The sequence below is a fragment of the Peromyscus maniculatus genome, chromosome 6 (genome assembly GCF_049852395.1).
Source record: "Peromyscus maniculatus bairdii isolate BWxNUB_F1_BW_parent chromosome 6, HU_Pman_BW_mat_3.1, whole genome shotgun sequence".
Lineage (NCBI taxonomy): Eukaryota > Metazoa > Chordata > Mammalia > Rodentia > Cricetidae > Peromyscus > Peromyscus maniculatus.
Window position 1 is genome coordinate 69,744,045 of NC_134857.1, and position 22,810 is coordinate 69,766,854.

General features: G+C 55.3%; 1 protein-coding gene across 4 annotated transcripts; it reads right to left on the minus strand.

Annotated features, from left to right (window-relative positions):
• Positions 1 to 1,912: 1,912 nt before the first annotated feature.
• On the minus strand, positions 1,913 to 20,683 carry Efna3 (ephrin A3). 4 transcript variants are annotated; one of them, XM_042279372.2, is made up of 6 exons: positions 20,335 to 20,651; positions 18,855 to 18,946; positions 3,969 to 4,258; positions 3,526 to 3,591; positions 3,259 to 3,336; positions 1,913 to 3,009 (listed from the first exon to the last, which is right to left on the minus strand). In XM_042279372.2, the coding sequence occupies exons 3-6, from the start codon at positions 4,141 to 4,143 to the stop codon at positions 2,879 to 2,881; spliced, it is 450 nt and encodes a 149-aa protein (XP_042135306.2). In that variant the 5' UTR covers positions 4,144 to 4,258; positions 18,855 to 18,946; positions 20,335 to 20,651; the 3' UTR covers positions 1,913 to 2,878. The 4 variants fall into 4 exon arrangements, with proteins under 4 accessions (XP_042135306.2, XP_076430583.1, XP_042135304.2 ...); XM_076574468.1 differs by lacking the exon at positions 3,259 to 3,336 and having other exon boundaries at positions 20,335 to 20,683; XM_042279370.2 differs by lacking the exons at positions 18,855 to 18,946; positions 20,335 to 20,651 and adding an exon at positions 10,362 to 10,582.
• Positions 20,684 to 22,810: the final 2,127 nt, after the last annotated feature.

The window sequence follows — 22,810 nt, forward strand, 5'->3', positions numbered from 1 at the left end:
TCTGTAGACCAGGCTGGCCTTGATTGAACTCACAGAGATCTGCCTACCTCTGCCTCCTGAGGGCTGGATTTAAAGGTATGCACCACCATTGCCCAGCAAGTAAGCTGTGTTGGGCCCAACGTCTTTTTTTGTTTTGTTTTTTAAGACAGGGATTCTCTGTGTAACAATCCTGGCTGTCCAGGAACTTGCTTTGTAGACCAGGCTGGCCTCGAACTCAGAGATCTGCCTGCCTCTGCCTCCCGAGTGCTGGGATTAAAGAGGTGTGCCACTACTGCCTGGCCTTTTTTTTTTTTTTTTTTTAAGATTTATTTTATTCATAAGAGTGCTTTGCCTGCACATGTCTGTCTGGGCACTGCATGCATGCCTGGTGCCTGAGAAAGGGATGAGCCTCCATGTGGATGCTGGGAACCAAACCCAGGTCCTTTGCAAGAACAAGTGCTCTTAACCACTGGGCCAACTCTCCAGCCCCTCCCATCCTGCCTTTATGTGGCTTCTGGGGTCTCAAACTTAGGTCATGTGGCCTTCACAAGTGATTTACCACAGAGCCATTGGACTGGCTCTTGTTTTTTGAGGCAGCATATGTAGTCCACACTATCCTTGAACTCTCTGTCTTCTTACCTCAGCCTCCCAAGCCAGGATTGCAGGTGTGCACCCCCACACCTGGGAAATCAGCGTATCTGAGTACAGACAGTGTCTTCCTTGTCCCTCCAGTACCCGGCACTTGGCAGGTGTTCCCTGAGTATCGACTGACAACATGGAAAACGGAAGGGCCGGGCCAGCCTTTCCCGTCCTTTGGTATAGTAGTGTCTGCCGCAGGTTCTGCCCCTGTCTGCCTTCTACTCCAAGCATCTCCGTTAGGTGATAGCGAAAACTTACCAAGAGTTTGCACACTCTCAGACAGGGCCTCGCTCCACAGCCTAGTCTGCCCTCGATCTGCAGCGTCTCCCTGACTCCTCCCCACCGAGGGCTGGCATTACAGGTACATGCCACCACACCTGGCGAGGGCCGTCATAATGCAACTAACATCTGCAGGAGCACATAGGAGGGATGCTTGCCTAGGATCTAGCCTGCCTAGTACCAGTTAGAAGACCAGGGTGCGGTGAAGTCCCCTGGGCTATGACAAAGCCTCCTCCCTGGCCCCTGAGAAGCCCCTTCGATTGTCCTGCCCATAACCTTTGTTCTTTCTGCTCTCCTGACACAGGGGGCTGTGGTCAGGTGGAGCCCAGGCCCCACCCGGGAACACATTTTTAAACGAATAAAATCTCAAAGGGTCAGGAAGGAACCCAGTTATATTGAAACACAGTTAACAGACGTTTACATTTTTGGTATGTAATATATATGTTTCTTTATTAACATGTTAAAAACAAGAAAAGTCTAACAACTAGGATCATTTCAAAGTAGTGGCGCATAAATGATATTCTGAGATATAAAGCAGTCTGAAAACATCTGGGATTTCTGTTGGCTACAAAGTCACAGGTACTGTTAACGCTATCGTGGCCTGACGCCCATCCAGTACATAAGGGAAGTGCTAAATTTGTCACAGGTGAGTGAAAAGAAAGATGTAATTGTTTTCCTATCTAGGTTCACAAGTCCCCTGAAATCCTTGGACCCAGCCAAAAGCCTGCCTACAGCATAGAGAACTCCAGCCTGAGTCTGAACTCCCATCCATGGGCCCTGGGAAACGGGTCCTCAAGTCATATTCTCGGTGGGGAACCTGAGCCTAGAAAGGTTGAGGAATCTGCCCAGAGTCACCCAGGCTCAACTCGAAGCTCTCTCCACACAGAGGTGGACTCTAGAGCCAGGCACTCCATGGACTCTGGCCTAGAATGCCCTCCTCACCCAGGACCTGAGCCCTATAGGGTTCAGCCCGTGAAATGGGGTGACATGGCCCCTTGAAACCACACACACTCAGTTATTTTTATCTCCAGTTTATTTTTTTTAGACTAAGAGCAGAGTATGAAAGTCACAGCAAAGCACTTGAAAAAGGCCCGGGATGGGTGGGGACCACAGGGCGGGCAGGGCGAGGTCCTAGGAGTTGGTTCCCAGCTCAGAGCGGGAAGGGACGGGGCATTGTTGTTACGGTCTCCAAAAGTGTCTGTGCGTTGCATAGGTCCTGTCTTCACAGAAGACAAAAGAGGGGCCAGGGGGGTCCCGAGGGGGCCTAACCTGGTGGGGAGGGGTCTGAATCTGGAAGGAGGAGTCAAGAAAGGTCAAGGTTAAGGAAGGGAAGGGACTCTGTCTGTCTGTACATTATATATAGAGATATAGTGTCTGTACATGCCTGTCTGGCACCCCAATGCCCACCCCTGTCCACTGCCTGCTCCCCCCAGGGGTGTCTATTTGTAAACTTGGATTCAATCCAAACCACAGTCCTCTGTGTGGGAGTGGGAGGAGGAGGACATGCTTATTGCTGTAAACAGGGGAAGAGGGAGCCTGAGGCTCCGCCCCTCACCCATCTAGTCCCCTCCCCGTGTTCTGCCCCCCCCCCCCCGAGGAGAGTGACAGGGGGCACCTCCCAGGCTTCGTTTGTTCTCTCTGGGGCATATGTGCCTCTTGGGGGACAAAGAGGGAGGGGCACCGAGGGTCGGGGAAAGGTACCAGGGGGCAGGGAGTCCAGAGCACTGCCTTTTAAAGCCCCCAGGTTTGGTACCAAACATTACCGAAGCCACAGGCCGCCTGGGACCTGCGGCTGTCCCTGTGACTGATCCGCTACAGTGCCTGTCCTGGAGAGAGTGGGCAAAGAGGCAGGCACAGATAGATAGATGTACAGTGCAGACCCCACTCCCAACCATGGGGAGAAGGATGTAGGCCCCACAGCCGACTCCCTGCTCCTTTTCAGCCCCGCCCCCACCTCTCTCTGCCATAGGAAGGGGCAGGGCTAGGAGGCCAAGAGTGTCATAAGGAAGAAGGCGATGCCCACGGCCAGAGGCAGGTGTTCCCGCTTGGGGCTGGTCCCGCTGATGCTCTTCTCAAGCTTGGGCACCTGGGGACTCTCGCCCTCAAAGTCTTCTGTGGAAAGATGAATAGACAGACTGGTCAGGGCTGGGCTGTGCGCTGGGGCGGGGGGCACGCGGCGGCGGCGGCAGCAGCAGCAGTGGAGCCCAGGGAGGTGACCACCCCTAGGGGCGGGAGGGGCAGGAAGAAGGGCTCTGGTCCCAAGAGAAGGCATGCAGGGGGCGGAAAAAAAAAAAAAAGCAGGCACCGGGAAGGGGGCTGCGGTTCCAGCAGTGGCCACCAGAGGGCGCTGCGCAGACTCACCCAACACGTTGATCTTCACATTGGGGCCCATGGTGAACTGGGGGAGAGTGGGGACCGGCTTCTCCCCGGAGTGCGATGCTGCGGGGTGGGGTGCGGGTGGGGAGAGAGGAGGGGAAAGTCAGGGCCAGGACCCCCTCCCCCTGCTACAGCTGGGGAAGCTAATCCCGGTCGCCTGTGCCCTCTGCCCCCATCCCCAGGAAGCCAAGGGAGCCCCAAAGCGGGGAGGCTAGGATGCAGACGTGGCTGCAAGCCGACGACGCTACTCACTGGAGGCGCAGCAGACGAACACCTTCATCCTCAGACACTTCCAGTGCAGGTTGTGAGTGGGCGTGGCTGGGGAGGAGACTGGGCCTGAGTTGCATTCACTCACTGGGTGCCCTGCAGACCTGACGCCTAGACTCTCATCCCCCCTCCAAATCACCCGCATCCGGCTACGTCCTGGAGTAACTGCTCCATCCTTTGGACACTGGTCACCATGGCTCTTATAGCCAGCCCAACCCAGAATGCCCCCCCCCCCGGGTCACAGAAATGCTCTGAGGCCCAAATCTGGGGCTGTCACCAACCCGCGTCCCCCCACCCTCCCAATCCTCACAACCCCTCGGAGAGGAAACTCCGAAGCCTTATCCTTGGTGACCACACCGGCCGGCCGGGGGTCCCCGGGACCCTACCCTACTCTGGATCACCCCAGAGACCGAGGAGCCGGCACTCACAGATATAGTAGTATTCTTGGCCGGCGTGGAATTCATATCCCAGCGAGAAGGCGCTGTAGCGCTGGAACTTCTCGGAGAACTTGATGGGGCTGTGCGCGGCGTGCTGCCGGTTGCATTCCCAGCGCTTGGAGCCTTGGCTCGCGTTGCAAGTGCGGTAGCCGCTCAGGTTCACCATGTACAGCACGTACTGCTCCGCCCCGCCGCCGGGCCCGGAGCTGTTGTAGTGCGGACAGTAGATATCCAGATAGTCGTTCACGTTCACCTGCACCGTGTAGCCCTCTCGCCGCAGGCTGGGGACAAAGGAAGCGGGTCAGAGAAGAAACCCCCAACGCTCTAAGGTTTTTTTTCCCTGTCACCACTTCGCAGACCTTCATTAGGGCATTTTAGTTCATACAGGTGGTGTGTTTTGATCGTCAAAATAATAAGAATTCACTCCCCCAGAGTCTTGGCTTTTCCTACATTTTTTTCCCCTCGGCCCCTCTCTGTCCCCTTTACTGTGTTCTCTCCTTTTTGGCCTGTCCTTCTCCTGGTGGCCACCAGAGGGCAGCAAAGGCACAGGGAAGCCTGGCCTACCTCCTAAGGAGGAGAGGGAGAGGGGCGGAGGAAAGAAGGAACCTGGCTCCGGTTGCCACAGAAACAGCGCAGGCCCCAACGACTCCCAGACCCAGGCCCGGATTTCCTCAGTCCATTCCCCACAATTCACCAGCCCCGAGGAGGGACTGAGGACTGGAAGCGAAGGGTGGAAGCGGAGAGCCCCCTTCCTTGGAGCACCAGCGCTCTCTCCCATCGATTCTCCCAGAATGCCTTCTTGCTGCTGCAGGTCCACCCCCCCACCCCCCAGGCCAGTCCGACAGGACTTGGCCTCGTACACGCGTGTATGGCGGCTTCATGCACATACATGCACAAGTCCCATGGCACAAACACAAAAATGTCCACCGCCCACTCCTGGGCGGCAGATACTCGGAAAAGGTAGATTGCATGGGGTGCTGGGCCTATGCCCGTATTAGCTGGCCCCAGCGATCTCAGGGCTCCCCCCTGAATTCCCCACACGATAGGACCTCTCTGTCTTTGTGGTTCTGAGTCCCATTTGCCTCCACCCCGAGGCCATGGACAATGAAGTCCCCAATAACCTGACACAGATCCCGGAGCTGAGGAGTTCAGCATCAAGGCCCTCCCTGTGATCACCCCAAGATTACTGCCTCGTTACATACTTCCTTCCTCCACGTAGATGCCACTGCACTGCACACACACACACACCCCACACACACACCATGATAATGCTAGACTACTAATAAGAGCACAGGCCTAGACAAGATGACTGTGTCTGTCACTCTCCAGAGGAGCCTCTGGGACAGAGAAGCAGATACTGGGTCCCCAGGAACCCCCACCTGCCTGTTAGTCCCCATCTGAGTGCTGGTCTGAACATCCTGGGTGATAGCACAGAATGGTGTGGGGGACGACAGAGACACCGCAGTGCAGGAGTGTGGCGGAGTGGATAGACGTTTCCTTTAACGTCCTCAGGGCAAGCGTGCGTACATGTTGGCAGTGATGTGGGAGGTCAGTGGGCACAAGAAAGCATGGCTTATACCTGGTGGGATGACAAACCACTGGGTCCCTAGTCCCTGGGAACTCCCCGAGGGAAGGAAGTGGCTGTCTGTGTCACCAGGCAGGCACTACCCAGTTCTACAATCAGCAATCGGATACATCAGGGAGATGCGCTCGGAGGGCTTCTTCCCGGGACAAGGCCTCGAGGGTCCTCCCTGACATCCCCCAACCTCACTGGATTGTGTTGCCCCCTCCCCAGGACGGGCAAGGAGGCAGATGGGTAACAGCTGGTGTTTGGGCTCTCTCTCCAGTAAGAACAGGCACGGTCCTCTTGAGTCATCAGGAATGCCACCAGTCCCACTTGGTTCCCATGGGAGTGATGGGTCACTCGGGCCCCTCCCTGTCCCTGGCACTCAGGTGGGCAGGAGTCTCGACGGGCGGGCGCTGAGAGCAGGAAAACGGGTTAGGCGAGGCCCGGCTGCTCCCAGCCACCACCCATGCGTTGTATGTCCATCCCAATCCCATAGCCTCCTGTGTCTTTCCTACGGTCCTGGGGAAGGGGCCACCAGCCAGCCAGCCCGCCAGCACAGAGTGCCAGGCCTAGACCAGCCCCAGAGCTACCCTGGAGCCCTGTTCCCTCGGCCTCACGCATGTATGCAGCCTGATTTTGATGCCAGCCCCTCCCCGTGGCTGCCCCCCACCCCGGAAGCCACACACCCCATTACAGCAGGGAGCAAGCCAACTCCAGAGATGTTCCTACAGGTGGTACCTCAGTTTCCTCAAGAGGGTGGACTGAGCATAGAAAGTGGTTGCTGCGTGACGACAAGAAGCCACCTCTTACCTATCCCTGTGATCGGTGGCAGAGAAGCCTCAGAAATGCCCCCTCAACCTGGCTATGTGAATCAAAACCTGATGGCGAGTTAGCTGTGCCCATTGGTATCTGGTGGGGTAGAGAGCAGAAGGCTGGGTGCCAGGAATCCCAAACCATGACTCCTAGGAGACCCGACCTGTCTGTTAGGCACAACCTCTTTAATTGAATCTGTCATCCTACTTAACCCAGCAGTGAAAGGGAGGTGCACAGAGGCCGCAGCAGAGCTTTGGAAGCTAACCACGCCTCCGGGGTTACCCCCTCCCGCGCTCCGCGGAGGGTGGGCCAGCATCTGGGGACTGGGCTGTGCCCCGCTCCTTCAGGGGGTTCTCCGTTCTTCCCTCCATTCTATTCCCTCGTTGCTTCCCACTTCTCTTGCAGAGAGAGGTCTTCGCCGCTCTTCTACAGGGATTACCCCCTTAAGCCTGTTACTTCGTCCCTCCCGACCTGCAACACCCGTGGGTGCATCTCCCGACTCTTCTCACTTCTACTGCGCCCTGGCTTCTTCCCAGGCCCGAGGAACTCAGCCTTCAGTGTCCGCGGGGGGGGGGGGGGACGACACAGGACGGGAGGTGGGGGAGCGGGGAAGGAGCAAACGTCTCCCCCTGGGGCAATTAAGGGCAGGTAAACAGGGTGTCTAACAAGACCTGGGAGAAGGGAAAGGCTCCCGAGAGACCCTGAACTTGTTAAACCCCTATCCTCGGCCTTAGGAGCCAAGATGCAGAGTTAAGGGAGTGGAGGGAAGAAAAAAAAAAAATGCAGAGACTAGGTTCTTTCCCTCTGGTGCGCGCCCCCGAGGCTGCGCGCCGCCCGCTCCAGCAGGCGAGGCCCAACCACGTGTGCGCGGCGTGGAGTCCGCGCGCCGGGGCTGGGGCGGGGGGTGGGCAGCGGCGGCGGCGGCGGCGGCGGGAACGCTCCCCGGGCGGCGCGTGCACGCTCCCCGGGCGGCGCGTGCACGCCGACACCCCCGCGCCCCGCCAGCTCGGGTCTGGTGGCTGGCGAAGCAGCGCGCCGCCGGTCACCCCCGCCCCTCGACCCTGCGACAGTAGCGACAGTAGCGGCGGCGGCGGCGAAGGTTTATTGATCTGCAGCGGCGGAGAAGAGCGAGGACCCGCCGAAAGCGAGACACACAGAGATGGTCAGACTCTGCCATATCCAGAGGGGAGGCGAACACACGGCCGGATTCGCCCGAGAGGGGAAAAAGGGAGGGAGCCGCAGCGAGGCAGGGGAAGCCAGAAACAGGGAGAGGGAGGGAAGGAAGGAGAACCAAGCGCGACTTGGGGGAAAGAAAAACAGCAGAGACTCCGCATCCGATCCACAGAGGCCCACAGCAGAGAAGAAGACAGCGAGGAAAAGAAGAGAAATCGGCACACACATGGACGAAAACAGACCACCGCGGACGTAGTAGAGGTCTCAATAAATATTTGTTGAATGAATGTGTGAATGAAAGCGATCGGCAGCGGCAACGCTTCCCGGATAGGTAGGGAGATCACGAGAAAAAAAAGATGCTCTCGAGGAGAGTACCAACACCTCCGTCTAGTTCCAAGAACGAAGCTCTGGCCAGGGGGGGATGATATACATGTTGGGCCCTCAACTCCGCCCCATCCAGTCCCCGGCTCAGGAGACCCCCCGACTTCACACTCGCATCCCCCCCCCTCCAATACGGTCGCTCCCACCGCGTCCTAGTTTCTGGGCCAGGTTAGGGAAAGGTCTCGCCTGTTCCCAGGGACTAACTCAAGGGGCCGAGTCCGGGGACGGGGGGTGGGGGGGAGGCTAGGTAGCCGGGGCCCCGGCCACCCGCCCCAGGTCTGTCCACCGAGGCTGCTGCAGGTCTGTCAAAAGAGGTGACTGCACGTGTCCCACCAGCACCCTCCCACGTGACCCCGAGGGGCGGGGTCGCGGACCCTCCCCCACGTGACCCCGAGGGGGCAGAGACCCTCTCTGCACGTGACGGGAGGTGGGAGCCAGGAGTCGGGGTCACGTGACGGCAGGAACGGGGGGGGGGGCCGGCCTGGGAGCCTGTGGCTCGGCCCGGCCCCGCCCCCAGCTCCCCGGCCCTCTCCACTCCCGGCTCTGGAGCACGTCGCTCTCACGATTTATGGGGCCGCGGATGCCGCAGTGAGAGAGCCGGGGAGCCCGGGCGCAGCGGCAACAAAGGCCCGGGGAAGCGGGGCGGGGGCGGCAGCGGCCTCCCGGCCCAGGCTGCGCCGCCTCCTAGCTCCGTCGGTCCCCGCCGGTGGCCCGGGAGCGGAGAGGGCGACGGGAGGCTCCGGGAAGCCGGCTCTCCCATCCCGTTCCCGAGCTTTCACCTGCGCCCAGGTGTATGCGGGGGAGGGGAGCCCGAGCAACGCTCCCCTCCAGGCTATTCCCACACCCACTCGGCTCTGGCATCCACGACCAGGGGGTTCCCCAAGGGTGGCGGGGAACCCGGGGTCTCTCACCTGCGAGCTCACTCACCGCCGCCCCGTGCCAGACTGTAGCGGGGCGGGGGTCGGACGTGTGAATCTCAGAGTGGGGGGGGGAATGAGCTAGATATAGCAGGGTAGTCAGCGAGCACTCAGCGCCCCCCGGGGAGGTTGGAGTCCCGCTCCGGGGGGGAGGGGCTGCAACCCCACCCCCGAGGTTTCCATGGGAAGCAAAAGGGGGGCGTCATTAGCTCATCCCCACCCCCAGTCTGACACTCTGGGCGCGAGGAGGAAGAGGGGGAGGCGCAGAGCCCCAAACAACAAAGAGCGGAGCAGCAAGCAGGAGCCCCTCCCCCGGAAGGTTGGGGGTCGTGGTCGAGGCCCTTCAGGTCCCCTCCCCCGGGGGTCTCACCATTTGTTCCCTAGTCGGCCTCCAGGGCGGGGAGTCAGAAGCAAAGCTGCCGCCACCGCCCGGGCAGGTGTGACAGTGATCCCCGTGTCCCCAGGGATCCCCCCCCCCCCCACCAACACACCGAGGTGGCCAGAGTGATATACGCGACAGCTCGGCCGGGAGAAGAAGACAAGGGCAGCAAGGACTGTGCAGAATGACGGCCCGGCCCCGCAGCCGGCACCGGGCCGCCGCGCCACACACCGGAGGAAACCACACGGCCGCCCTGACACCCGCCCAGACCGCGGCGGCGCCAAGAGCCACCCCAGCCCAGACAGGACTGGCCACGCGGACACCGACCGCAGCCCCCTCCCCGACCCGCCGCCCGCTCCCACCCCTAGACGGTCGCCGACGCAGACACACAAATCACACACAGACACACGCACACTGACAGCCGCGCACGCCCGTTCACACTCGGTGCCATACGCCGTCCCTAGCCTCAGCGTGCGTGTGTGTGTGTGTGTGTGTGTGTGTGTGTGTGTGTGTGTGTGACACGCCGACATCTCTGCCTTCTTCTCTCTCACCAGTACCCTGCGTTCCCAGGGCCCCCCAACTCCGCGACCTGCCCCGGCTCACCCCAGTAGGGTTTAGCCACACAACCAGAGCAACCCATTCCCCTTCGTTCTGGGGGAGGTGGCGAATCGGACTTCCTGCCTTAAGGCCGAACCCCACTTTAAAGAGCAAGAGTCTTAGCAGGCAAAACCCCATCAACGTTTATAGGCTGAAAACAGGTCATCCTTGGGCTCCCAAATGCAGCGGCCTATCCCCAAGCACACCGGTACCCCCAGACTTCAGCCTAGCCAGAAGGAGTGTGGATGGTAAGGGGGGGGGACTACGGGACAGGGAACACTAATCCAAAGGCTAGTGTGGAAAGAAACCAAGATGGGGTTGGGGCCCCCCAACAGCCTCCTCCGCACGGCCAGAGCGCTCCTCACTATGCCCCAACAGCTTCTCTCAGACACCCCCTAGTTTCACAGACGCCCACATAGTGCGTCCCCTCTCCCTCGCCTCTCGGCACCCAGCCTGTCTCCCAGGACTGCCGCCAGGTTCCCCCTAGGACTTCTAGGGCCCACCAGCTCCCCCATCACTGACGCGGGACGCACGGGCTCTCCGGGTCCCCGACTCACTGCTGGTTGGAGCTGTTCCAATACACCGCATGCCGGTTTCCCAGCGCGCCCCCAGGCCCCTGGGCCAGCAGCGGCAGCAGCGGCACGGGCACGAGCAGCAGCAGCAGCAGCAGCGGAGCCGCCGCCATCCCCGGAGCCGCCGCCGCCGCCGCCCCCCGACTGAGCCCCGCGCTCCCGGCTTCTCGGCTTCCCAGCTCCCTGCTGCCGCCGCTGCCAGCCCCCAACCTTAGCCACGCCCACAATCCTTCCCTCCGCCCTCCCGGGCGCGCCCCCGAGGCCCCGCCCCTGGCGCGCTCACGCCGGGCTCCGCCCCACTTGAGCCCAGAGCGCGCCGCGCGTGGGCGACGGGAACTGTGTTGCCCCTCTAGGAACAAACGCGCCTCTCCTCTCTCCTAGGTGATTTGCTGCAGCGGCTTTGCGTCTTTTGCTCCCCGAGGCCGGAGCTCCCAGAAGGACCTGGGAGCCAAGACCGGGATGCGCAGCTTGTGTCGGTCCACACCTTTCTCCGTGGACTGTGGGAGTGTGGGGGATCGAAGGGCTACCTCTGAATAAGCAGGACTAGACCCACATCTGAACGAAGTTGGACCTCGGCTTCCCCTAAGCCCTTCCCATGTGCACAAGGAGTCAAATGGACACGTGATGGGGAAGCCCTCGGGTGGTACCCAGGAGCTAACAGCTGGCTGCCTGAAGGCCCTCAGCTGAGCACGAGGGCTTGTTTTTCTTGGAGCCAAGGCAGAGAATGTCATCTCCTGGGGGGCTGAGCACAGTAGCTCACTCCTTTGATGCTGGCACTCTGGAGGCAGAGCCAGTCGGATCTCTGTGAGTTCGAGGCCAGCTATATAGGTCTGTATAGGGCTACATAGAGAGACCTTGTTTTTAAAACACGGCCTACTCTGGTAATTCCAGGGCATAGGTGTTGGTGATGGGTCAAGGCAGGAGGCGGTTGGAGCCAAGCAGGAATGGAGTGATCTTGGCAGGCCCACAAAGGGCCACTGACTGTCTCCAATCCCCTCGGCACGGTGACGTCCTCAGGCACGCTCATTCCTGCTCCCATAGATGCTTTCTCTAAGGACAGAGAGCGGCTTGTGTTCCCGCACTCACCACAGCCATTGTCTTAGTGGGGACATCCGAGCACAGACATGACATGCACACAGTGATGCGGAAAAGAAAAGGTGTGCAAACCCAGGGACAGGGAACATGGGGACATAGACACTTGCCACACAGATTGATACACACCAGGTGCTACCATAACCAGGTAAGAGGCCGGTAGAAACACAGGCCTATAGACACACACACACACACACACACACACACACACACACACACACACACTTCTCCCTAGCAAACTGGCCTATTCCTCTCACAAAGGGTCCAGAATCCGACCTATCTCCTCTCTTTTCTAGAAGCCCATTCCAAAAGGCAAAGCAGAACCAGGCCTGACTGGGTTCTCAGGACCCCTGGCAGCTATGCCCAGGGAGGCAGGTGCGATGCTATTTTGTTGTGCTTCCAAAGGCAGGGCAGATGTCTGCACCCTCCTTCTGTTGACCTTTGGTAGTATAAGGCCTTGACCACAAGCCTGCCTTGGGGGTGAGGTTGGGGGAGGGCACTGCACCCACAGTAGGCTCTATGCCTCCCTGCTGCTAGGCAAGAGTGGGTGCACCTCTCCACTCCAGGGAGATATCTTCTCTCTTCTTGGGAGCCAGAAAATAAATGAGGTCCCTTGGGATGGGAGGGAGGGACTTGGCAAACAGTTCTCTTCATTCCCAAAGGGGTTTTCTTCACCCCAATAATGCTACCCTGCATACTCCAGGGACCACAAGTTCCAGCCCCTGCCCCTCCAGGGCATGCCTCTGATTCACAGACATAAGCTTCTCTCTGTAGGGCAGAGTAGTCAGAGAGCCTGTCCATATGCACAGGATGGATTGGTCCAGGACTTTGAATTCCATTTTTGAAAACTTGACTCCTGTTTCTAGATTCTGGGTTCCAAGCTGGGAATGTACTTCTTGGTAGAGCATGTGTATGAGACCCTAGGTCACAATCCCCATTATGGTCAAAATAAATGAACACTAAAACCTGGCTTTTATTTAAAGATTTGGGTGACTTGGGTCCCATACTCTAGAGCCCAGATGCTCCTCTTTAGAATGTACTCTTCCTCCTTCTCCTCCAATAATCATTGAGGATCCCATGGAACTGGAATTAGAGGTAGCTGCAAACTGCCATATGGGTGCTGGGAATCGAACCCAGGTCTTTTGCAAGGGTAAAAAGTATTCTTAACTACTGAGCCATCTCCTCAGCCCCAAGCACACTCTTATTTTTTATTTTACTTTATTTTTTTAAGATTTATTTATTTATATGTATACATGCCAGAAGAGGACACCAAACCTCATTATACATGGTTGTTAGCCACCATGTGGTTGCTGGGAATTGAACTCAGGACCTCTGGAAGAACAGCCAGTGCTCTTAACTGCTGAGCCATCTCTCCAGCCCCCAAGCACACTTTAAAAGAATGAGACAGAGGGGCCAGGCAGTGGTGGCGCACGCCTTTAATCCCAGCACTCAGGAGACAGAGCCAGGTGGATCTCTGTGAGTTCGAAACCAGCCTGGTCTACAGAGCGAGTTCCAGGACAGGCACCAAAACTACACAGAGAGGGGTTGGAGAGATGGCTCAGAGGTTAAGAGCACTGACTGCTCTTCCAGGGGTCCTGAGTTCAATTCCCAGCACCCACATAGTGGCTCACAACCATCTGTAGTGAGATCTGGTGCCCTCTTCTGGCCTGCAGGCATACATGCAGGCAGAGCACTGAATACACAATAGATAGATCTTAAAAACAAAAAAACAAAAAAACAAAAAACCCTCAACTACCCAGAGAAACCTTGTTTTGAAAAACCAAAAAAAAAAAAAAAAAAACGGGGGGGGGGGGGGCCTGGGGATTTAGCTCAGTGGTAAAGCGCTTGCCCTAGGTTTGGTCCTCAGCTCTGAAAAAAAAGGATGAGACAGAGGTTAGGAGCATCTCTTCCTCTTCCAGAGGACCCACGTTTGATTCCCAGCACCCACATCAGATTGTCCCCAAAGGCCTGTAACTCCAGTTCCAGTGGATCTCCACCTTCTGCACTCACATGTGCAGATACCCACCCCCACATGATTAAAAATAAACAAGAAAAAGGGGAGCTTTTGCCTTTGAACCGGGGCCCCTCTCTGTTTAAGCCCGGGTTTAAGATCATCTTTCTCTCTCTAGCCAAAATCTGGCTTTCAGACACTGTATGGGGCCTGTGTCCGTGGGATCTGGTCCTCGGGTTTCCAGGCTTCTATTTATGGGGCTGCTGGCTGATTTGGGCCTTCATGTGGTTCACAAAAGCACCCCTCTATGCAGATTCTGTCTCTAGAGAGCAGCCCTTGGCAAGTGGTGTCTTCGTACAAAAGCAGAGGGTTTGCGTGTCTCCATCTTAGCAGGGAGTGTAAGCTAATGGCAGCCTCTTCTGGCCCTTTGTACAGAATATGCAGTGTGTATGAACCTCCAACTACAGTACGTTCAAGAGCCTTAGGGGAACTGAGAGCCCATTTATTTATTTATTTATTTATTTATTCATTCATTCATTCATTCATTCATTTAATTGAGACAGAGTCTCTCTCTCTATGTATCCCTGGCTGCCCTGGAACTCACTGGATAGACCAGGCTAGACTCAAATGCCAGCCTCTTCCTCCAGTGCTGGGATTAAAGGCAGTGCCACTAAGCCTGGCTGGGACTGGGATTCTTGAAGGACTAAGCCTATGTATATGAGATCTGAGCTGCTGTCCGTGCCTAGGACCTGTGGCATCTGGGTCAGAAGAAGTCCTCTGTCAGTGGGGCCTTTGTTTACATCTGTGGCTCCCATCATTCTTGACTGGCCTGCAGGAGGAGTGGGTTATCTGTCTGGCACTGCCATTCAGCAGGCCTGTGCATACATCACTGAATACAGCACGGAGCAGACACAGGAAGGTCCGCAAAGCAATCCTTACCCTGCTGCAGAGGATGTGTCCTCAGTGTCCCTCTGTCTCATTCTTTTTTTTTCAGAGCTGAGGACCAAACCTAGGGCAAGCGCTCTACCACTGAGCTAAATCCCCAGCCCCCCGCCCCTTTTTTTTTTTTTTTTTTTTTTTTTTTGGTTTTTCAAAACAAGGTTTCTCTGGGTAGTTGAGGGTTTTTTTGTTTTTTGTTTTTTTTTAAGATCTATTTATTGTATATTCAGTGCTCTGCCTGCACGTATGCCTGCAGGCCAGAAGAGGGCACCAGATCTCACTACAGATGGTTGCGAGTCACCATGTGGTTGCTGGGAATTGAACTCAGGACCCCTGGAAGAGCAGTCAGTGTTCTTAACCTCTGAGCCATCTCTCCAAACCCTCTCGGTGTAGTTTTGGTGCCTGTCCTGGAACTCGCTCTGTAGACCAGGCTGGTTTCGAACTCACAGAGATCCACCTGGCTCTGTCTCCTGAGTGCTGGGATTAAAGGCGTGCCCGGCCCCTCTGTCTCATTCTTTTAAAGTGTGCTTGGGAGCTGAAGAGAGGGCTTAGCAGCTAAGAGCACTGGCTGTTCTTCCAGAGGTCCCGAGTTCAATTCCCAGCAACCACATGGTGGCTCACAACCATGTATAATGAGGTTTGGTGTCCTCTTCTGGCATGTATACATATAAATAAATAAATCTTAAATAAAATAAAATAAAATAAAAAATAAGAGTGTGCTTGGGGCTGAGGAGATGGCTCAGTAGTTAAGAATACTTTTTACCCTTGCAAAAGACCTGGGTTCGATTCCCAGCACCCATATGGCAGCTTGCAGCTACCTCTAATTCCAGTTCCTACCCCCCTCTTCTGGCTTCTTCAGGCACCAGGTATAAATATGGTACATAGACATACATGTAGGCAAAACACCTATACACATAAAATTATGAAATAAAAAAGGTTTTGTTCTGTGTATCCTGCATAATGGGCGTTAACAGTTTAGATGCAAGAATGTAGAACGTTCTGTAGCGAACTTCTGCCCTCCGGGGTTCTCCCATTGTGCTGTAAGCCTGTATTTAAGACCTCCTCCCTCCTTCAATAAACAGCATTTGTCAAAAAATAAAATTAAAAAAAAATAAAAATAAAAAAAATAAATAGGGCTGGAGAGATGGCTCAGAGGTTAAGAGCACTGACTGCTCTTCCAGAGGTCCCGAGTTCAATTCCCAGCAACCACATGGTGGCTCACAACCACCTGTAATGAGATCTGGTGCCCTCTTCTGGGTGTATAGGCATACATGCAGGCAGAGCACTGGATACATAATAAATAAATAAATCTTAAATAAATAAATCTTAAAAATAAATAAATAAATAAATAAATTAACTAATTAATTAATTAAAATTAAAAAAGTAGGAGGGAGGAAAAGATTACTAACAAACTCCTTCCTTAGCTGGTTTCATTGAATTCATCCTGGGGAGAGTGGGTCACAGTTTAATTCAATAAAATTTACTGAGAATTTTATTAAAAAAAAAAAAAAACACCAAAAAAAGGGTTTTGTTTGTTTGTTTGAGACAGGAGTCTCACTATGTAGCCCTGACTGTCCTAGAACGCCCTATGAAGACAAGGCTGGCCTTGAACTCACAGAGCTCCACCAACTTCTGCCTTCTGAGTGCTGGGATTAAAGGCGTGTACCAACATGCCCAGTATTATTTTTAACTAAGTCCGGTGTACTGGAGTCTCTAACCACAGCACTTAGGAGGTAGAGGTAAGGAAAAGCAAAAGCAAAAGTTGAAGATCATCTTCCCCTACAAAATGCGTCGGAGGCCAACCTGGGCTAAATGAGACCTTGGCTGAAAGTAATAATAATAATGATAAAGCTGCCTGAGACTAATAAAACCAGCTCCTTGGTTTCATCTCCCACAGTAGGTCACAGACTTAAGTGTGAAGGTCTGAAACATCAGGCCTGACTCTAAGCTGCTGTTGGCGAAGCTGGAGTTTTCTCCATGGGCCTGGTCCTCTCTCTGGGCCTCAGGCCTTTTCTCATGTGGAGAAGGCTTTGCCTTCTAGTCTCACTGGCCTTGGGGCCGGCTGCCATTATCTCCCCAGGAGCACTGAGCCCAGACTCCCTGAAAATCCTGACAAGGTGCTCCATTCTCCCCATCCCTAGGGTCCAGGGCATCAGGAAGCTGAGCAGGTCTGAGGCACGGGCAGCACTCAGGGTATGTAGCCCAAGGCAACTCCCAGGACATAGGGTAGCAGCCACAGAGCTGAGGTTAGTTCAATAAATCATGGAGGCTAGGGCCTGGGGGAGGGGAAGGCTGGGAGGGGAGGGGGCTGGATAAATAATTCATTAAACAAATAAACAAGGAGCCTGTGAGAGCGAAGCTCGGGCATGGTGTGAGCAGAGGCAGCCGCCGCCAGCTCCTGACATGAAATATTCACAGGCTCTGCACCTTCCACAGGGTCATGAGTGTTCCGCTGCGTAAGTACCATAGACACCTGGGTGCTATGGGGTGGGGCCAGGTGTGTGCATTGGCCTTCTGACTTCTGAGTGTGTGTCCACATGGCCCTCTGGTGTGCTGGACCACCTGAGGTGACATGAAGCCACACATATGACTGACACATGGGATAAAAAAAAAATATGGATGACGGCAGGAAACATAGTACCCCCAATTTTGTCTAGGATACAAAAAATTAGGGTGCAATGCTTGGTTGATGGGGTCAAAGTATAATAATCTCAATTTCTACACATGCCCTGATCCTCTACTGGGCCTGGGAAGCCAAGGGAGCCTCTAGTAGGTGGCATCTCTGGGGTGTGACATTAGAAGTGTATGTACCTCTGGTGGTACTGGAGGAAACCCTGGGAAGGAGGAGGCAGGTACAGTGTCAGTGTGAGCCTACTACTCAGTGACTTGCCTGTCACTTAGCTTCCCTGGACTGCTTTTCTCTCCAGCGGGACTAATAATACCCTCCCTGCTTGAGAAGTTGCTCCTTGCAAAGATCAAGATCCATCTACACTCTCTGGGAAGCACTTAGCACAGTCTTTAGGGCCCAAGAGATGTTTGATTAATGGAGGCTTCATCAGAATCCTTATTAAGAGGTTACCTCCTTGCTCTGCCCACCTAGACCAGCCCAGAATCTCTTCCCACTTGCTTCCCCTGATTTTCAGAGCTTGCCTGATAACCATCACAGAGAGAAAGGTGAACTAGGCCTTGGAGAGTGGGAAAAGATTAAATAGGCTGAAGGAAGGGAGAGTCACATTTTTTAAAGAAGTATTAGCACATACCTTTATTTATTTTTTTTTATATATATATTTTTTATTTTACAATACCATTCAGTTCTACATATCAGCCATGGGTTCCCCTATTCTCCCCCCTCCCACACCCTCCCCTTACCCCCAGCCCACCCTCCATTCCCACCTCCTCCAGGACAAGTCCTCCCCCGAGGACTGTGATCGACTTGGTAGAATCAGTCCAGGGAGGTCCAGTCCCTTCCTCCCAGACTAAGCCAAGTGTCCCTGCATAAGTTCCTGGTTTCAAACAGCCAACTCATGGAATGAGCACAGGACTTGGTCCCACTGCCTAGATGCCTCCCAAACTGATCAAGCCAATCAGCTGTCACACCTATTCAGAGGGCCTGATCCAGCTGGGAGCCCCTCAGTCTTTGGTTCATAGTTCATGTGTTTCCATTCATTTGGCTATTTTTTTTCAATAATTGAGTAAAACTGAAATTTATTATATGCCACAGTTAGCACATACCTTTAATCCCAGCATTTAGGAGGAGGCAGAGGCAGGTAGATCTCTGTGAGTTCAAGGGTAGTCAGGGAGTACCAAGTGGTTAAATAAATAAATAAATAAATAAATAAATAAATAAATAAATAAGAAATCTCCTGCCTTCAAACTGTGGGAGAAGGAGCTCTTGACCTTCTCAGACCCCACAGCTGCTTCTTAATCTCAAACTCTTCCTAGGTCTGGTGCTCACCAAAGCTTTGATTTCTAGAAGGTGGCTATGAGGTGTAGAGAGGTCTTTGAGCTGGGTACCACTACCCAGACCCCATTTTCACTGTCAGAGTTTGGGTCCCCACCCTCTGCCCAGCAATCAAGGGCATCCCTGGCAATGAAGTCTATGCCTGGGCAAAGACCAGAGTGGGTGGGGAGAACCCGGGCCGCAGAGAGCCTCGTCGAGAGTCAGGGTGGAGTAGCTGGCAACCTCTTAGCAAGCCCTAGCATTCCCCAGCTCTCTCCTGTCCCCTGGAAAGGATCCGCTCCCCAGGGAGAGCGCCAGCAGACAGGTCTGAGCTGGCCTGCTCTTTTACACACCAGAACCGGTGGGGGAGGGGACCTGGGCTCCTCGTGGAGAGTGGTGGATGTGACACCGTGTCACTGGGAAGTCCGACCGAGTGGCCTGCCCTGCCTAGGAGTACCTACAGCCTGGAACCCAGCCCTCTGTCTCCCTTGGCCAGACAGCGGCTGTTTTAGAAGCTAGTTTCTGGCTCCCTGATGCAAAGATAATGTCTGCCCACCTTTTCCCATGGAGCCAACATCGGTTCTCCACTTCTCTCCCCTGGGCTGTGCAGGTTCAGGCCAATCTGCACAGGAGCTTCGCAGCATTGATCTGTAATAAAACCACAATATGAGTTCAGGAGAAGAGATCAAGAGATCCAGATCTCTCTCTCATGCACACACACACACACACACACACACACACACACACACACACACACGAAGTATACTGTGAAGCTCTACCAACAGTCCTTAAAGTACATCTCCACACGGACCTTTACTATGTCAAAACACATGAACATCACTAATTGTGCGCATCTCCCTGCCACCAATTTTGTTCTCCACAACCAAAGCCTTCTCTCAGAGCCCGGTCTCCCCTGCGTTCCCAACCGTTTGTATGTGGCTCTCTGTATTAATGCTTGCACTTGGCAGCATACTTAGTTAATGGACGGGTTGTCTCTGAGGAATTCTTTCTTTCTTTTTTGAGACAAGGTTTCTTTCTATAGGTTTCTCACTCTATAGGCACCAGGCTGACCTCGAACTCAGGCATGTTCTCTAAGATTTCTTAAGAGAAAGGTTCTTGTCTCATGCAAGTATGTGTACTCAGCACCCAAATGAGCTTGACATTTAGTTAGCAGAGGTGTTTAATCAGTGATTGTAAATCCATGAGAGAAAAAAATGCATTGAACGGTGCCACCGTTCCTAGAATCCCTTGAGAGTCCACATGAGTCCTAGAGAGCCCTGGAATCCCGGGAGAGATACCCTGAGCGTGGCTCCTGCCTGTGTCCAGGCGCCCTTATCTCCCCGCCTGTCTTTCCTTACAGCCTGTCCTTTTCTCCCTTTATCGCTGGGAGACCATGAATGTCAGCTCCACATGCTTGGCAGCCAGGAGGCAAGGCAAGGGTTAAATGACACCTCATTAGTGTTTAATTGAGGGAAGGAAGCTTCCCTGGCACCAGACAGGTGGGCAAGCCTGCTCCTTGCTGGAACCAGGCATCTCTAGTTCCAGCCTCTCACCAGGCGTGTGGGTGATTTGGCCCTGGAGACCTTCAACCCAGCCGGGGCACCTCCCCCCACTACCAGCTTTGCCAATTCAGTCTCCAGGCAGTGCCGACCAGCACTCCCCATCTGTCACCAACATCTAGAGGAGAGGCACACTCCTTATTCTTTCTCCTTTAGCTAGTCTCTGCCACTTCCCACCCCCAGGAGACTCTGGAGAGTGGGAGGAGGGGTGTGGAGCATGGAATTGGACAGTGGAGGAATACAGAGCCACCAAGGGATAGATTGCAGATACAGACAAGTGACAGAGACAGGGAGGTGGAAATGTCTGCCCAATTTGACCTTAAATGAACAGAATGCAAATGAGATGCAGACGATATGCAGATGAACACCAGGATCTCAAAACTGACATCCCCCATGGCAGCAGCAGCTCCGCACCCAAGGCACCATGGCGGTGGCGAATAACCCCTACCTAAACTCTCTGGCTGAAGTGACACTGACCTGTGCTTTGAGTGAAAAAAGGAATTTTAAGGGAGACAAGCGCTTGGCTGGGTGAAGGCTACAGAACCCGGGACGTTGAACTCCTCTCCAGCTTCCTCATCACATTTCCCAGCACCGTCTTAACGCAGCGGCTACGGGCGATGGATCACAGCCGCTGGAGCAATGACCACTCTCAAGGTTATGCTTGGACGCACCGTCGGTTGCTATGGGGACTTTCGTTTCCAGGCCCGAACCAATGCAGATTGCCACTGATGACCTCATGCCCCAGGTTCAGGGATTCTATTGGCTATCCGGAAGCCAGAGTGCTCATTTTTCAACTGCGTCACTGCGGGGATCCCCCGACGACCCTAGCCAGTGTGGCTAACTAAAAGAATGGCAGCCAAGCTCACAGAGAATGAATGAATGAATGAATGAATGAATGAATGAATGAATATGGAAAATCAAGAAGAGAGAGAGGAGAGAAGAGGGGGGGAGGCAAATTAGGGATTTGAAAGGCAATTTGCAAAGTGATAAGCGTGGAGCAGAAATCCAGGCAAGAGATTCTCTCAAGCCTGGGGGACAGAGATGAAGTTTTCGCATCTGTCCCGCTGAGACTAGGGTTGGTTTTAGTAAATGGAGGGCCCCACCCTCAGCCGTCTAGCGCCGCGGAATTTAGGGGAGACCGGTGACGCCCCAAACTTGCAGGTCTGCTTAACCTCTTGGAACTGTGCCCCTGAACACGCCGCGGAGACTTCTCGTGGGTAGGGCCAGGCTCCGGAGGGCCGCCCAAAGCCTTCGGCCTCTGTCTGGCCCTAAGAGCAGACTCCATCAGAGCTTTCTCCCAGAGAGTACCTGGGCCGACAACCCGCATCCGTGCAGGGCCCACGCTGTGAGGAAGGGAACAGAAAGGTGGGGGGTTGGCTTGGCCTGGAGGCCTACGGCCTGAGGGCGCTAGTTTGCAGCCCCACGAAGTCCAGCTCCTGTGCCCACCCCAGCATCCGCCCTTGTCCCTGCGAAGGCCTGGGCTGTCTGCAAATGCCCGAGTCTGTACAAAGTGCGGTCTGAGACTGAGACCATGTGTCTGAACTCGAGAAGAGCCAACGAGGTCCTGGTCCCTTTTGCACAAGGTCCCTTTTGCACTGCCAGCCAGAGCTCCTGCTGGGTCCACAAAGAGGTGCACGAAACCTCGGAGGAGCTGGGTAAGAACCCCGTATTTCTGAATCCGGGGCAGAGGCCGCTACACAGTTGCCCCGGACTTGCCCTGCTTATGATTTCTCTGACGGAAGGACCGAGGTAACTGTATCTTTGGTTTCCATGGCAACACATAGACGCCCTCCAGGAAGATGGCAGCGTTGGAACTCCAACGCTGGACCGAAAGACTCCCTCAGCCCACAGCTCCTCCCACCGTTCTTAGCTCGCCTTTTCTTCCACACGTAAACATCCTTTTAATTGCTAAAGATCAAAGCTTAGGGTCAGGACCCTAACCCATACACCAATAACGCGGCACTTTCTGAAACTGGCCTCGAATAAAGAGATGATTAACTCAAAATCTGCTCTGCCTGCAGCCACGCTCCTTAACCCTGGGCCTTAGCCAGAGCCACAGAATCACCACGAACTGTGAGGGCCCACAGTCGTGTGACAAGACAGGTCCCCCGTCCCCTTCGAGAGAGGAACCGATCGGTCCCAGGCGTGCGTGCGTGCGAGGAGCAGCCGGGGAAGGCCTCGCCGTCCCCAGCACCTTGGTGCTCCCCCCTCAAGCCCCCGCCCCATAATGTTCACACGCTGCCTCTCGCTGCCGCAGCCGGGGCGGGCTAATCAGCACAACATCCACCTATCGATCGCGGGCTGCGTGCCAGGCCGGCGGGCACCCCGCCAGAGGAGCCTGCGGGGCACCAGGGAGGGCAGAGCGCAGCTACAGAGGGGAAGGGGTGCTCCTTCTCCTGCATCCACCTAGGGCACAGTTCAGAAAGGGGGACCTTGCGGGGTTAGGGGGTGTCGGTCTTCTCAGAGAGGAAGCGACGGTATCGAACCAAGGGCGAAGGAGCCCTCTCTCCTGAGCTCCGCCTCCTCCTTATAAAAGCTCAGAACAAAGAGGCCGCTGGGGAAGAAGGGCTTTGATCCGACCCCACCTTCCCGGTTCTAGGCCAGGCACCGCCCAGAGTGCCCTTGGGAGGGGGAGGGCCGCCAGGCTAGCTGCGACGACGCCGGCATTCTGAAACCCAGGTGCTTCTCTGTTTCCTCTGGGTTTTACCCCAGCGCCCGCCCGCCCGCCCGGAGGAGGCCCTGCCAGGGTGGGACGTCAGCAGCATCTGCCACCTAGCACAGGAAGATGGCTGGGGAGGTGCGAGAGGGTGCCAAGCTCCACAGCTGCTGCTGGCACCTAGCCCAAACTGCCCAGAAGGGTGCCCACTGATGTCTGGCATGGACGGCCTGGGCACAGCTGGCATGGAGGTCAGAGCGGAGGCCCCAGGGAGTTCAGGTGTCAGGGAAGAAGCCA